Consider the following 16,933-nt stretch of genomic DNA (forward strand, 5'->3'; position numbering starts at 1 on the left):
ACACAGCTTCCTAACTCGACTGGAATCTGCAGTTTACAGACTCCTTTAGTCATCTTTATCTTTATAAAACCCAAGAATTTGTGGCACGTATAAGACACGCATGAGAAAGGGTTGCGTATCTTCTTTTCTTGTCTGAGGACGTGAGGATTATAAAAGCTTGTTGCTTAGGTGAAAGCAAAGACTGTATGTGTGACTTTATTATTTTTGGTAGCCTATATTCCTGTGCTTTTCTTTTTTTGGTTTGCTCACATTATATGGAGTTCATTAGTATTATCATTGTCCCCCCTCGTTCAGTGGTGAGTCGAGTACTCGAGGTGACAGACCTGCCGGAGGGGATCACACGTCCAGAGGCTGAAAAGCTCTTCAACCAGCTGTCGCTGTGCGGTGCCAAGATCCAGTGGCTGAAGGAGCCCCAAGGAGGCCGAGGAGGAGCAGGGGGCTGCGGCCCCTGTCCTGGTGCTGGGCCTTCAGGGCCAGGAGCAACAGCAGGCCCCGGAGCTAGCATGGGAGCTGGGGGAGCGAAGGGCGACGGAAACGACCCAGCTCACCTCTACACAGTAGTGGCAGTGTTCCCCAACACCATGGCTGCCCAGAGTGCTTCCTTCAAACTTAACAACAGTGGGGCCAGCCTCTTCAAACTGAGGGCCGCCAAAAAGAACTATGACCTGCGCGTGCTGGAGAGAGCCAGTTCTCAGTGAGAGGAAAAGAGAGGGGGAGGAACGAAGGTGAAAGACAGACAGAAAGAGAGACACTTATTTGAGTGGTGGAAAAGGGAGGAGGACTGAGGGGGACTGCTCTTAGTGTACAATTTAAAAAAAAAAAAACTTGATTTAAATCATGTGTCAAATGTATAAAAGGGAAGAGGGTGTGAATCATGAGGTGGCTGGTGTTTGGTTGCAAATATGATTTTGTTGTTTGTTTTTATTCATTGTTTTTGTTTTGTATTTATATCGCAGAAGAGCACACAAGACACGCGAGCATGTGTTTCACTGTTGCCGTGGAATGTGTGCTGCCATGATACAAAAACACACATAACAGAAACACAAGTGCAGGCAACAGGGTCACGTAGCACATAACAAAAACACACTGGACAGTCGACCTCAGTCAAACCTTTTCCTCCTCTTCCTCCCTCCCCCCCTTTGACCCTTCCTCCTTTTTTTCTGCCAGCGCTTTCTCACCTTCCTCGACTTTCTGTCACACAGTCGTCTCTTTATCTCACATATTTATAAATTTTCATACGGCACAGTTGCGTACTCTCCGCTTTCTCCTGCTGCTCCCCCCTCTTGCCATGTCTCAAACTGCCTCCTATCTTTCTCTGCTCCTCTGTCCCTCTCATGTATTCTGTCACTGCTCTCTCCTCTCTTGCTTTGTTTGCCTTACTGCTGTTGTGGGTTTCTGTATTGCGCTGTTTTCTTTTTTTCTTTTTTTCTCAGAAGTTTTTCTTTGTTTGTTTTTTGGGGTTCAATATATTTATATAAGTGATGTAAGGAATAAAAGAAATCTATATATTCGGTGAATTTTTTTTTTCTTCCCTCCCCCCCTGAGTGACAAAGGTTAGGCCTTCCTATTTATCCCTTTACTCCTTCCCTCTTCATCCCCGCTCCTCTTCCCATCTTTTTTTTTTCCTTACTGCCCTCTACCTCACTTCTTCTGCCCCTCTCCTCTCTCCCACAGCCGCCCCACATGCCCCAGCTCCACCCCCCCAGACGCCCCGTTGTGTTTGCGTTTTTTTTCGTTGACAGCTGTGCAGAACGTATCAGAAGAAGTAGTAAAAGTGCACAATGATTGCATATGTCTACTGTAAATTTTATTTAATCTGTTATTTTTGGTTCGTTTTTAAAAATATAAAAGTCGAGAAAAAAAATCTATGAAAACATGCTTTGTGTCGTGGTTTGTTGTACTGATTTACTAAAGCTGACTGTGACATCTGAACCTAGAGGTGGTATCCTGCAAAAGCGCTTTGCAGTCTTCTGTCCTGCCTGGTAGGTCTATCCACCTTGCATTTTTTTAAAGTTTTTTGCCTCTCTGCAGTAACAACCATATTTTAGGAATCCTCTACTGTCATGGCTAAAAACTCTGTAGGCCAATCAAAATTTCCCTTATTGGCCAAGCTTTCAAAGACACCAGGATAATGAACATACAAACCAATATACAGTCAGGTCCATAAATATTGGGACATCGACACAATTCGAACATTTTTGGCTCTATACACCACCACAATGGATTCCAAATGAAACAAACAAGATGTGCTTTAACTGTAGACTGTCAGCTTTATTTGAGGGTATTTGCATCCAAATCAGGTGAACAGTGTAGGAATTACAACAGTTTGCATATGTGCCTCCAACTTGTTAAGGGACCAAAAGTAATGGGACAATTGGCTTCTCAGCTGTTCCATGTTGCTGTCAACCACCAAGATGAGATCCGAAGAGCTGTCACTATCTGTGAAGCAAGCCATCATTCGGCTAAAACAAACAAACATCAGAGAGATAGCAAAAGCATTAGGTGTGGCCAAAACAACTGTTTGGAACATGTCAAAAAGAAGGAACGCACCAGTGAGCTCAGCAACACCAAAAGACCCAGAAGACCACGAAAAACAACTGTGGTGGATGACCGAAGAATCCTTTCCCTGGTGACGAGAACACCCTTCACAACAGTTGGCCAGATCAAGAACACTCCAGGAGGTAGGTGTATGTGTGTTAAAGTCAACAATCAAGAGAAGACTTCACCAGTGTGAATACAGAAGGTTCACCAAAGTTTGCCAAACGACATCTAAAAAAGCCTTCGCAGTTCTGGAACAACATCCTATGGACCGATGAGACCAAGATCAACTTGTACCAGAGTGATGGGAAGAGAAGAGTATGGAGAAGGAAGGAACTGCTCATGATCCTAAGCATACCACCTCATCAGTGAAGCATTGTGGTGAAAGTGTCATGGCGTGGGCACGTATAGCTACCAGTGGAACTGGTTCTCTTGTATTTATTGACGATGAATTCTGAAGAGTTTCAGGCAGTATTATCTGCTCATATTCAGCCAAATGCTTCAAAACTCATTGGACGGCGCTTCACAGTGCAGATGGACAATGACCCAGAGCATACTGCAAAAGCAATCAAAGAGTTTTTGGAGGGAAAGAAGTGGACTGTTTTGCAATGGCCAAGTCAATCACTTGACCGGAATCTGATTGAGCAAGCATTTCACTTGCTGAAGACAAAACTGAAGGGAAAATGCCCCAAGAACAAGCAGGAACTGAAGACAGTTGCAGTAGAGGCCTGGCAGAGCATCACTGGGGATGAAACCCAGCGTCTGGTGATGTCTATGTGTTCCAGACTTCAGGCTGTAATTGACTGCAAAGGATTTGCAACCAAGTATTAAAAAGTGAAAGTTTGATTTATGGTTCTTATTCCGTCCCATTACTTTTGGTCCCTTAACAAGTGGGAGGCACATATGCAAACTGTTGTAATTTCTACACCGTTCACCTGATTTGGATGTAAATACCCTCAAATAAAAGCTGACAGTCTACAGTTAAAGCCCATCTTGTTCGTTTCATTTGGAATCCATTGTGGTGGTGTATAGAGCCAAAAATGTTAGAATTGTGTCGATGTCAAAGGAGCTTGCAAAGAAAAGCGTCTGGACTTCTTTAAGTTACTTGAAGACGTTTCACCTCTCATCCGAGAAGCTTCTTCAGTTCTAAGGTCTAAGGAAGAAGAAGCTTCTCGGATGAGAGGTGAAACGTCTTCAAGTAACTTAAAGAAGTCCAGACGCTTTTCTTTGCAAGCTCCTTTGACTACGATGACCTGGATGACTGAGAACCTTCACAGACGTGTCGATGTCCCAATATTTATGGACCTGACTGTAGTACACATGCAATTCCAAGAAATGTTTCTGAGCCCTTTACCCCTTAAACCAGGTTTATACTGTCATAATGTCAAGTGAGAACTGTTGGGCTATACCTCGTAATCCAGATTTATAAAAGAAAGCACCTAGACAAGCCGACTGTATCTGCAAATATTTGTGAATGAAGAGGTCAGGGGTGGCAAACTCCAGGCCTCGAGAGCCAATGTCCTGCAGGTTTTAGATAACACCCTGGGTCAACACACCTGAATCAAATGATTAGTTTATTACCGGGCTTCTGGAGAACTTCAAGACATGTTGGGGAGGTAATTTAGCAATTTAAATCAGCTGTGATGGATCAAGGACACATCTAAAACATGCAGGACACCGGCTCTCGAGGCCTGGAGTTTGCCACCCCTGGAATAGGTCATCCTATTTATCACTGCATGCATTTATTACTTCCAGGCTGGACTACTGCAATTCATTATTATCAGGATGTCCAAAAAACTCACTGAAAAGCCTTCAGTTAATCCAAAATGCTGCAGCAAGAGTACTGACAGGGACTAGAAAGAGAGAGCAGATTTCTCCTGTTTTGGCTTCCCTTCATTGGCTTCCTGTTAAATCCAGAATTGAATTCAAAATCCTGCTCCTCACATACAAGGTCTTAAATAATCAGGCCCCATCTTATCTTAATGACCATGTAGTACCATATCACCCTATTAGAGCACTTCGCTCTCGCTCTGCAGGCCTACTTGTAGTACCTAGAGTATTTAAAAGTAGAATGGGAGGGAGAGCCTTCAGTTTTCAGGCCCCTCTTCTGTGGAACCAGCTTCCAGTTTGGATTCGGGAGACAGACACTATCTCTACTTTTAAGATTAGGCTTAAAACTTTCCTTTTTGCTAAAGCATATAGTTAGGGCTGGACCAGGTGACCCTGAATCCTCCCTTAGTTATGCTGCAATAGACGTAGGCTGCCGGGGGATTCCCATGATGCATTGAGTTTTTCCTTTCCAGTCACCTTTCTCACTCACTATGTATTAACAGACCTCTCTGTATTGAATCATATCTGTTATTAACCTCTGTCTCTCTTTCACAGCATGTCTTTTATCCTGTCTTCCTTCTCTCACCCCAACCGGTCGCAGCAGATGGCCGCCCCTCCCTGAGCCTGGTTCTGCCGGAGGTTTCTTCCTGTTAAAAGGGAGTTTTTCCTTCCCACTGTCGCCAAAGTGCTTGCTCATAGGGGGTCATATGATTGTTGGGCTTTTCTCTGTATCTATGAAGCGCCTTGAGGCGACATTTGTTGTGATTTGGCGCTATATAAATAAAATTGAATTGATTGAATTGAATCCTAAACAGCTCTCTGAATTTGAGCATGGTACTGTATTGGGACCGTGCCTTTGCAACTACTCAGTTCATGAATTTTCTTCTTGTAGATTTTCCACAATTGGCTGTAAGTAGTATTGTGGCAAAGTGGAAGTTATAGAGCAGGGTCACCAATGGAATGGCACACTGTGTGATAGATAAAGCACCTGTTGACTGTCTAACTCAGGGGTGGGCAACTCCAGGCCTCGAGGGCTGGTGTCCCTGCAGGTTTTAGATGTGTCCTTGAACCAACACAGCTGATTTAAATGGCTAAATTAGCTCCTCAACATGTCTTAAAGTTCTCCAGAGGCCTGGTAATGAACTAATCATGTGATTCAGGTGTGTTGACCCAAGGTGAGATCTAAAACCTGCAGGGACACCGGCCCTCGTGGACTGGAATTGCCCACCCCTGGTCTAACTGCACAGTTTCAACCCTTCTTTGACATTGACATCACCACACAACCAATGCACCAGGAGCTCCATGGCATGGGTTTCATGATGGTTGAAGGACACAAAACCATGCAGTATTGCTCTCCAAAAGTTGATTCTGTTCGTCTGGACGTAGCGTTTTCTGGGAGAAACGTTTCGTCACTCATCCAAGTGACTTCTTCAGTCTCGGCTGACTGCAGGTTTCCCCAATCTTATAAACAGTACATTTGCATAATGACTGAAACCAGTTTATAAGATTGGGGAAACCTGCAGTCAGCCGAGACTGAAGAAGTCACTTGGATGAGTGACGAAACGTTTCTCCCAGAAAACGCTACGTCCAGACGAACAGAATCAACTTTCGGAGATTTATTTTCCTGGATGATTGAGAATGCATCAAGACATGCAGTATTGGATTTCTGCATCCTGGCTCAAATTGCCTGGATACTCCAAACCTGCATCAGGGTCCAGTGCCTGTGGACAGAAGTTTTAACTTTTTTACACGAGTACATTTGGAGGAAGAACGAAGAAGTTCTGCACACCAACATCTAAACTGAAAATGGGAAATGTCTGATGGAGGCTGCTAAAAGAGGTTTTCTGGGTTAAGTTGGTTACTTGACATTTGTGAACTTGAATGATCTCTCAGCTGTGCTCCTGTTGATACAGGCTGCTGTTAAAATGAAATTTCACAAGTCAATAATTCTGACAAAGAAAAACCTTTTTATAAATATTTGCCTTCAGGAACTGAAAACTAATTAGCAATAATATTCAAGCCCTAATTTCAGTACTTTGTAGAAACCCATTTAATTATAGTTTTGAGAGTTGTTGGGAAAGTCTCTGCAGGCTTTACAAATCCGGATTAGGGCAGTTTATCTCGTTCCTCCTGACAGATCATCTCAAGTTCCCTCATATTCAATGTGAACTCTGTGTGTCTGATAGTACTGCGCTGTATAATTCCAGTGCTAAAACAATGAAATGTTTCCCCCACTGAAAACGCTACGTCCAGATGAACAGAATCAACTTTTGGGTCTGACATTCACACGGCGAGAAGGTGTAAGACCCACATAAGCACAAAATAAAAGTGTCTGCTTTCACTGAAACCAAAAGGAAATCTATGCTGGAGAAATGTTTGCTATTTCTGGGTAAACTTAAGTAGAGTTTAACAGTTTCTGTGTAGTAAAGACGAGTTGCATAGAAATCACTATCTTATTTGCATTTGATATATGTGTGATTGGGAAACAGTAAGGACAGCTCAGGGGGAGTGAAAGTCTCCAGCTGGGATCAAGCCAGGTCATGGTAACGCCGTGGCTCTTCTCTTATATTTACTGTGCAAATGGATGTTATCTTTGACTCATGCTCTTGTAATTTATTAACACCATAATACACCATTTTATGTTGTATATATATAAAAACACAGAAGAAAGGTAGAAGGAGCTCATAATCACAATCTCATTAGCAAACTAAAATATATTAAATGTCTTAAATGAGCTCAAAGGTTCTTCATAAAAATGTAAAAGTGGCACTGTAAAGCGCTTTGGGTGCCTTAAAAAGCACTATATAAATCCAATCCATTATTATTATTATTATTAAACGATGGCTAGTCTCTTGAAGAGGTATACCAGAGAGATAGGAGTGAGGAGAATAAACTTTCAGTGGCAGGAGATCAATATGAGAACAGTAGCCACACCAAGAAGGATGCAACACATAACAGCAATGCTCAGTGGCTAGTGGAGCTAGAGTAGAACAGGCACCAGTAAACATCACAGTGGCAAACATCCAAGAAAAGCTAACTGCACTCCATAAGCATCTGGCAGCACAAATGAATGAATTGCTAATGGTTGAGACACACCTGGAATGGCTTACTAAAGGCTGGACAGTCCTGATCCCAAGGATCCCCCGAAGGGACCGGTCCCATCCAACCTGCATGAAAACAACACGGAAGCTCCTGCCAGGCATCATAGCGGCTAAGATGAACTGGACGTGGCTCAGTACATGAGCTGGGTGCAGAAAGGATTGGCAGGAACATCAGAGGGGCAAAACACCAACTAATGGTACATACAGAAGTTGCTTGAGACTGTAAGACCAGACTGACCAATGTGTAGAGTACCTGGATTGACTACAAGAAAGCCTATGACTCAAAGCCTCACATATGGATCCTGGAATCCCTAGAACTGTACAAGATCAACAGGATGCTAAGAGCTTTCATCAGGAATTTCATGAGGATGTGACAAACAACACTGGAGGCCAACTTCAAGCCAATAGCACAAGTTGCCATCAAGTGTGGGATTTACCAAGGAAATGCTTTGTCCCCTCTGCTCTTCTATAGGCCCCGAACTCTTTAGCCAGATCATTAACAAGACTGGCGACAGATACCATCTACAAATTGGTGCAATCACCTCTTCTATATGGATGACATCAAGCAGTACACCAGAAGTGAAAAAGACATCAATTCCCTGTCACTGATTCATACCACTAGGTTCTACAGCAACAACAGATAGTAACAAAGAGAGGTAAGGTAGTCAGAACTTTGGGGACTGTAATACCAGAAGGCGACATTGCAGACATTGAGGACAACTGCAGAGAGTAAGACAAGTCCTGGGGAGTCAGCTGAATGGGAAAAAGAAGATCTGGGCAATGTAACATCTGTTCCCTCCTGGTCATCAGATGCCCTTCTGGGATAACAAGCTGACCAAAGGAGGAGATAGAAGCCACTTACATCAAGACAAGAAAACTCCTCACCATGCATGGAGGGTTTCACCCTAGGGTGCTAGACACAGATGGACAAGCTGGTGATGGCAAACCAACTAGATATAGTTGTGGTAGACAAGCAGAGGAAGATGGCCGTAGCGATAGATGTACCTATACCAACTGATAGCAACATGGGGAAAAAGGAACATGAGAAGCTTGAGAAATACTGAGCGCTGAGAGAGGAGCTCGAGAAGACACTGAGAGTAAAGGGAACATTGGTCCCCTGTGGTAATTGGAGCACTTGGGGCATTGACCCTAAACTGGCTGAGTGGATCCAGCAAATCCCAGGACCAACATCTGAGCTCTCTGTCCACAAGAACACAGTCTTAGGAACAGATACTGAGGAGAAGATGCCGCGTAAGACCCTCAAGCTCACAGGCCTCTGGCATTATTTATCTCAATCTTCCTCCTGTTGAAGTGTTATTGAGTAAGACCGAGCAGAAAATGAATGTTTTTTGAGTGATTGTAGAGTTTTGATTTATACTGTGCAATTTCTACTTCTGGAGGAAACTTTTCTGAACATGCCGTAAACACATACTGCAAATCAAAGTCTGTTCTCTTTTACTGTGTCTGGGATAGAGAGGAACCAACATAACTACCTATATACAATTAATTGGTAGAAAATACAGGTGGTCTTCATTTGATTTATCTAGCCTACTTTCATGTCAACACACATACTTTTATTACCTGATAAAGTGTGAATGTCAGATATTGCATCACCTCTTCCTCTGCCTCGTGTCATTTGGTGAATAACTGCAAAAGTTAACAAAATGTTGCAAAAATAAACAATAAAAGCAAAGGTGAATCAAATAGACCAATACGGCAAGGCTGGGATGGTCCATTTGGTAAAGTAAATCCGTTGGGCATCTTTCTTTGCCTTTAGACAACAATTCTGATGGCAAAAGAACCAAACGGGACAGGCAAAAAAAAAGAATAACTGCAAAAGTGAGTTTAAATAAGTAAACTCTCAGCTGACAGAAGCATTGTGGTAGGTCTGTTTAGGAATTCTGACAGCTAAATAGAGTTGCAGTGAGATGGCACTGTAATGTGTGAACTATCCCTGGTATTAGCAGCTATTATTGTGTAAATCCACAGCCTGATGGCCGCAGGGCTTCTCTAATCCTGCCAGACTTTGAGAGTTCAGTCTGTCAGGCTTCCCTGTGATGGTGTGTGAATACAAAAGCTTGTAAATATGTGTGCGTGTGTGTGTCTGAGAAAACGATGCCCTTGTTTTTGACTGTATAGAGCAGCAGTGAAGTCAAGTTCTTGGATGTTCAACTGGGAATGTTGTGGGTGTCTGCTGATCGCTATTTTAAAATCTACATCCATTTGTCCCACCTGTGGTTTGTGACAAAAACTCCATAGCATGCAAAGCTACCCACCGAATCCATGAATTTTCATCATGATAGCCTATCTCTATGACAACTGGGATAGACTCCATCCTATCCAATTGGATGGATGGATAAAATGAAGAAGCAAAAACCTACAACAGTCTCAGCACTGAAGTTCTTTTTCTCAGCTCTGGCTGACGTGATGCAGTTTGTGCGACGACCTGACGGGCTCCATATGACTCAGAGTGCAGTATTAATAGACCCGGTCTTGTATAAATCTGTCAGCCTGTGGTGGGCGGTTCAGGACACTGAGACTGTTTGGGTTGAATAAAGAGAACAAAGTAGTGGAATCTCAAAACTGTGTCACTCAGGCCTTTCAGATGTTGCAGGTAGACGTGTAGCTGATAAAATTATCCAATGGTTCCATTAAATACCTCTTTATCCACATCTTGCTTTTTTAAAATTTCCACAAAAAGACAAAGTCCTTCATGTCAAACCATTGGTGCTCATGGCAACTATTTTATCCTTATCTGTAGTGATTTTATCCTCTTTCCTTTCAGGTATATTTCATCTGTGATGAGGATGTAGAAGAGAACGAGAAAGAGGGACGACTTCTTCCAGAGCTAGTCAAACCGGCCAGTGACAAACCTCACAAGTTTAAAGATCACTGCTGCAAGAAACCAAAGTTTTGCGATATCTGTGCTCACATGATTGTTTGTGGGCGTCACAAAACATCACCCAGCACCACAGCCAGGCACACGTTTAGTTCCCGATGTGTTTTGGTAAAATTGTAAGACAGCGTGGCCGTGGCAGGAGTGTAAATGAGTACAGCAGAGATTTTTCCTCCCATATATTTAATGTGTATGCACCTCTCCTCGCCCCCTCTCTTGTCATGTGCTCTTGCAGCCTGTAGGCTTTGGAAGAGCCTACAGCTCTCTCTACCGGAGTCAGCAGTATGCCACAGTCTCGCAGCTGCTGCCCTTTTGCAAATCCCACTTGCACATATTGCTACATTGAGATAAATTCCTCATTAAAACCAAATGCCAAACCTGGACACTTAGCCTTTTAACATAAGTTCGCGTCAACATAGCGGTCGTTTTTAAGAAATGAATCATAAAGCAAATGTGTTTTTAGTTTCGGTAACCTGTAAATAACCCCTCTGTTTTTCATGGGTTGGTGTGTTTGTTTGTTTGTCATGTGGAGTTTTTAAATGATCTTTTTAAATAACTTGCAACATCTTCAACACTTGTAAAACAGAAATATATATAGATACATAATAAGCAGCACCTTTTTTGTTGCTAATATACAGTGTTGGGAAGGTTACTTTTATAATGTATTCCATTACAGATTACAGAATACATGCCCCAAAATGTATTCTGTAACGTATTCCGTTACGTTACTCAATGAGAGTAACGTATTCTGAATACTTTGGATTACTTAATATATTATCATGCTGTTTACAACTACATGAATGTACTATTGCTGTGATTTATTACTGTTACTGAAGGTCCGCAGCTCCGAACCGTAGTAAAGGGACCTCTGGCTAATACGGTGGGTTCTGTGTCGGCTCGTAGCTGAAAATTAGCTTTACTTTGTTGTCTGGGTCAACTTTGCTAGCGAGCGACAGAGAGAGGCGTTGAAAGGCTGCTCCAACGGAACTTATTGTTTTTGGAGGAAAACACGAACACGGTGTACAGTCGAGTCTTAATAGCTTACTTACAACTGGGCTCGTCAGGAACTCTTCTTGGCTGCAGTGGTTATTATTATATTTACATGCTTCCAGCTCCCGTTTTTGCTCGATGACAACTCGTACTTTTCCTTTTTCTCCCTCCCTCGCTCACAGACACATAACGTGTATGGCAGTCCATTCTCCCTGCAGCACGGACTACACTGCCCATGATGCTACATTCTTTAGAGCTATACCTGTAGCATTCTGCCTATTAGCTTAGCACAACACCAACAAAAGGCCTCTCTCACCCAGGAAACACGCAGAGAGAGAGCGTCACCCTGTAACCATGGCAACCGTAACGCTGCCGCCTGGAACAACAGAACGTAGCTGTCAAACAAAACCCAAACAGTCCTGACCCGCCGCAATATGAAATGAAGTACCGCCGTGTAATCCATTTATTTCAACAAAGTAACTGTATTCTAAATACCACCTTTTTAAACGGTAACTGTAACGGAATACAGTTACTCATATTTTGGATTTTAAATACGTAACGGCGGTACATGTATTCCGTTACTCCCCAACACTGCTAATATATCAGATTTTGGGACCCCAGAACAACTTACACAATCAGTTTTGAGTCCTTTTTTGCTTTCTTCCTTTATCAGCATGTCTAATGAATGCTGATCTTTGACAGCATAGTCAACCCACACTGACCCTGTGTTAGAGACACTGCAAATCAGTTCGCCTATGGCTAACAAGGGGCATAAGAAAAGATCAGAGGACAAGAAGAACGTATGTATGGATGCACTCAGAACTTTTAATCATACAATGCAAAGGCAACACATTGTGACTTTAATATCAGACTTTATGGTTTACATATAATATCTGTATATGCATATATTTATATTTATGCCATTAATCTTGCATTATGTTTGCAATACTGAAGTCAGTCAGTGCTGTAAAAGTACTAGTACTGCTGTACCCACACTCAGATGATGATGATGGAGGAAGCAAGAGGACGAAGAAGGTGAAAAAGTAGAAAATAATCCTGTGGCTTCAGTAAATGCAGACACGCACCAGTCGTGCATTTTAGTCAAGCTTGGACATCTTTTGTGCCAGGAGTATTTTTTAAAACATCATCAAAATATTTAGTATTCCTCCTTGTTCTTAGCAAAAGCCAGAAGGAAACAAAAGAGGAGAAGTTCTTGCAGATGACAAAGTCTGAAAACGACAGAGTCAAGGAAAATTATAATCTTGCAGATAATAATAGCAGTGATAATTACCGCCGTGAAAGACAGGTCAATCTAAATTTTTCAGAATAAAAAGCTTCAGCAGGGGAAGATCAGTATGTTCAGCCAGTCTCACTACTATCCGGCTCTCTATTGCTTCAAGGCCATAGGGAAAGATGATCTAGAGGTTCGGTAAGCTCCTCCACAACACTTCCTGTCTCCTTTGATGACTTCCTTAATCGCTTTCTTGCTCTTTTTCTTCCAGGCTGCCCTACTTGTTTGTGTCATCATGTGACATCTGAATATTCCTAAAATACTCGTGTCTTATTTGTTCTTAAGTGCCAGTGAGCACATGGCAGTAATAGATGACTCCAATGAGGAATGGTGGAAGGTGAGACCCAGATTTATTTATTTTAATTCAGCTCACACAACATATTTCACTGTAATCATGGTCAAGTGATGTTTTCAACCATGTCTGCTCTCCAAACACTGTGAAATTTCACCTAGAGATATCGAACCAGATGGCACAGGGATTGATTAATTAGATTTTGGTCATTATCGAGTTCTGGGATTTCTGCCACTAGATGATGATCTTTTTTGAGCCAGAACAATTATGATGGGAAAAAGAGGTCTAATGGCTGTTGGCTCCTTCGAAAGGTTTGTTTTCAATATTTATGGGGTTGTTGAGCAAATGTAAGCCATGAGACCAGAATCTTCAACAGGAAAAAACAAGTGACGTAATTAACTACAGACCTGATGAGTTTGACAGCACTGTGCATCATCTGTTGTGCTATTTCTCACTAATCTCAAAGCCTTGCTATGACATGATATGTCCATGTTTAAACTGAGGCATCTCAGTAATTCAAATTAGACCCTGGAGCGTTTGCTCCACCAGGAGGGGATTGGGACAAGAACGGGATTCATTCCCGCCCACTACATCATCCATGTGTGAACAAGAGAGGAGGTCCACAAGGTGACCCGCTCCTTTGCTGGCAACAGAGAGATGGGCCGAATCACTCTGAAGAAAGACCAGGTTAATGCTCACATGCACAATCGAATACGCAGGTCCTATGCAGACACACTACAAACTGTAACTGTAAACTATATTTACGCCTCGCCACTGTTTACACCAAACTGTAGGCCAAGAATAAAAATGAGAGAGTGAAATACAGATATTTGACAATTTAAAGGAAATCCTAGACCAGGGGTGGGCAATCTCAGTCCACGAGGGCCGGTGTCCCTGCAGGTTTTAGATCTCACCTTGGGTCAACACACCTGAATCACATGATTAGTTTGTTACCAGGCCTCTGGAGAACTTCAGGACATGGGCTGTATCCCAATTCAGGGTTGCAGCCTTAAAGTACGCAGCCTTAACGGTCCACAAGGGCCGCGTACTCAAAGACCGCTAAGGCCGGAAGTGCGAGGCTTGTGAGATGGGACGGTCTAGCCTCCGTTGCGCTGCCCAGGCTGCCTAGCAACCATGATACTAACAGCTGGAAACGTTTCATACAGCTTTGTTTGACAGAAATGAAGGAGAAAATCTTTTGTTTGTTTCTACATGAGCTTTGATCATTCTCTGTAAGATTAAACTCAGCTATTGAACGACGTATATTTTAAAGTAAAGGCTTTAAAACCAAGTTAGTACAAACGTCACTAATGTCACCTAACTTTGCCGACATGTGGCCAACAGTAATGTTTTCATGTTCTTCGTTATTAAACATTTGCACATAAATAAGTGACATAATATTCAATACTTACTTAAAGTTTACTCTTCGGGCGCCCCTCATCCGCCGTTTTTTTTTCGGCAAAATTATCCACACCCACCACCACGCTATGCATTCTGGGATATGTTGGGCCACGAAGGCTACACCGCCACGTCCTTAAAATTCAGGGAAATTAAGGACGCATTTGAGGGCCGCATTTCGAGCAGCCTTCGAATTGGGACAGCCTTCGGCGCCTCGCTGTGACGTAATTGGCCTTAAAATGCGGCCTTTAAGGCTGCAGACCCTGAATTGGGATACAGCCATGTTGAGGAGCTAATTTAGCCATTTAAATCAGCTGTGTTGGTTCGAGGACACATCTAAAACCTGCAGGGACACCGGCCCTCGTGGACTGGGATTGGGGGCCCCTGTCTTAAAGGATAACAATGCTCTCATGAATTTGGCATGAGGGAACAGTTATAAATAATGCGATGTCCCCTGCAGTCACCAGATTACAAGCCAACTGAGCACCAGTGGGAGATTTTGAACAGCAGTGCTTCCTACAACCAAAAGAGGAACTATGTTTTGGACGAATTGTGCTCATTCCTTCAGCAGATGTTTAATTTTAACTCATCAAAAGTGAGCTAAAAAAAATATAAAAATAAAAAAGTGCTACACTGCATTGCTCTGGTATTTGCTAAAACGTAACACAAGTTGCCTCGCGAGCTCCAAATGTGTTTTACATCCATATTCCTGTTCTGGCTTACTATTGAGGATTGTTTTGCATCTCATCTGTCGAAGCGCACTCACACATATTGAATCGCAGATTAATTTCTGCTCACAATTGTTCTGTGCTCTCAGTGGATTTGTTATTGAAATAACATTTCATGCATAAACCAACACACACGCTCAAGAAGAACATGGTCTACACATTTCTGAAATTTCTCAGCGCCGAGCCTGCTATCACGAGCAGCAGGTTGAAAACGTTTCAGAGCAGGCTGTCAGGCACGACCTAAATGGACTTTAATTTCAGTGCAGGACTTAAGAATGCCATGTAAACAATTACTAGTTAAAAGAGTAAGTTTTTGCACCCGTAGCCGTTACATCAAGTGAAACATAAACTTCCATAGGAATTAAGACTGTAAGCAGCAGCCAGGTGCTGTGAATCAAATGCACTGGATTAACTGATCATCACCAAGTGTGATTCTGTCTATAAAAGCAGATGTTTTGTCAATGGAGCATTAAGGAGTGTATAATACTGTTGCCACAATCTTGCCAGCAAATTCACACAAAGGTCAGACAGTGCGATGCTTAGAGAAATTTAAAAAAGGTGTAAATCTCAGACTTTGCAGGCTTCATTTAGCAAGGTTTATGTTCATTAAAGTTCATGAGAGAACAGACTTTTTCAGATGATCAAGTAAAGCTGTGTTCAGAATACACCCATCATGGTCATCCTGGAGTTTTCATGATTCTTTGAACATCGTTTGGTTGCCCACGATGAGTCTATGCAAACTTCCAACCACAACTGTACTGTCTGAAAAGTAGCAGACACTTAACAACTGTGGTGACACACTCAGTTTAACATCAGTGAAATGCCTTTTTAAATCATCTGAACAACTTTGACCTCAACTTTGGTCCACAGCAATTAATGCACCAAGTAAAAGTAAATTGCATGATTCTCCAAAAGTTGATTCTGTTCATCTGGACGTGGCGTTTTCTGGGAGAAACGTTTCGTCACTCATCCAAGTGACTTCTTCAGTCTCAGCTGACTGCAGGTTTCCAATCTTATAAACAGTACATTTGCATAATGACTGAAACCAGCCCACTGGAGGAACAATGGGCTGTGAGGTCAGTTCCTTAATCATAATTATGCAAATTCTCATGACCATTGATCAACAACCACTGACCAAAACCCACTGATCAATGGCCATGAGTACCATTCACAGAGAGTTGGGGAATGGCTGCAATCACAGCATTGTAAGATGGCGAAAGATGTATCCTTAGGCCCCCTCCTCGATTCAGAGATGGTCTTTCCCTTTTCACGTAAATGGCCTCCTTGACTCCGTGCTCAAACCAGCTCAAACGAGCTCAAACCAAAATTGCATGATTATTTAGCAAGAAAGAAGAAGAAGAAGAAAAAGCCAAGCATGTGGAGATTCTTTGATTTATTATTGAGATAATTTTTTTTGGTGTGCTTGTGTGTCATTATATTGTGGTGAAGAAGCGCGAGGAGGTGAGCAGCCAACCTGCTGCAGGAGATCTTTGTTAGTCAGATTCATGTTTTTGCTAACTTTTGTAACAACATCTTGATGCATTCTCAATCATCCAGGAAAAGCGTTGTAGCGTTTTCTGGGAGAAACGTTTCGTCACTCATCCAAGTGACTTCTTCAGTCTCAGCTGACTGCAGGTTTCCCCAATCTTATATTTCTTATTTTTCGAAACACAGGGTCTCTGTGGCTTTTAAACCCCAAAACACGCTGCGCCAAAAATTGGTCCACCCCAAGGATCGGGTCCCCCGACACAAACAGAGTAACATAGTGTACGCTGTTAAGCGCCAGGAGGATTGCCAGGATTTATACATCGGGGAAACCAAACAACCTCTGGCGAAGAGGATGGCACAACACAGAAGAGCTACCTCGTC

General features: G+C 42.6%; 2 protein-coding genes and 1 long non-coding RNA gene across 14 annotated transcripts in view; all 3 read left to right on the forward strand.

Annotated features, from left to right (window-relative positions):
- Positions 1-3,618, forward strand: part of r3hdm2 (R3H domain containing 2) — a 59,954-nt gene extending 56,336 nt beyond the window's left edge. For 9 of the 12 annotated variants that reach the window (XM_085159491.1, XM_085159494.1, XM_085159492.1 and 6 more), the window contains one exon: positions 295-3,618. In XM_085159491.1, coding sequence (XP_085015617.1) covers positions 295-698 — 404 coding nt within the window. In that variant the 3' untranslated portion in view covers positions 699-3,618. The remainder of the gene's footprint in view (positions 1-294) is intronic. The other 3 variants (XM_085159502.1, XM_085159499.1, XM_085159503.1) reach the window with 1 other exon arrangement.
- Positions 3,619-5,178: 1,560 nt separating this feature from the next.
- LOC146517885 (uncharacterized) lies at positions 5,179-16,262 on the forward strand. The gene is made up of 2 exons (XR_014874099.1): positions 5,179-5,839; positions 16,088-16,262. It is a non-coding gene; the product is annotated as an uncharacterized LOC146517885 (long non-coding RNA).
- Positions 10,237-16,262, forward strand: LOC146517886 (SH3 and cysteine-rich domain-containing protein 3-like; the record flags this gene model as incomplete). Its single annotated transcript, XM_085159239.1, has 4 exons — positions 10,237-10,484; positions 12,535-12,598; positions 12,681-12,784; positions 13,550-16,262. Coding segments are annotated over 4 exons (624 nt in total), but the record flags the coding sequence as incomplete, so codon positions are not given.
- Positions 16,263-16,933: the final 671 nt, after the last annotated feature.

This window comes from Neolamprologus multifasciatus, chromosome 5 (genome assembly GCF_963576455.1).
Source record: "Neolamprologus multifasciatus chromosome 5, fNeoMul1.2, whole genome shotgun sequence".
Lineage (NCBI taxonomy): Eukaryota > Metazoa > Chordata > Actinopteri > Cichliformes > Cichlidae > Neolamprologus > Neolamprologus multifasciatus.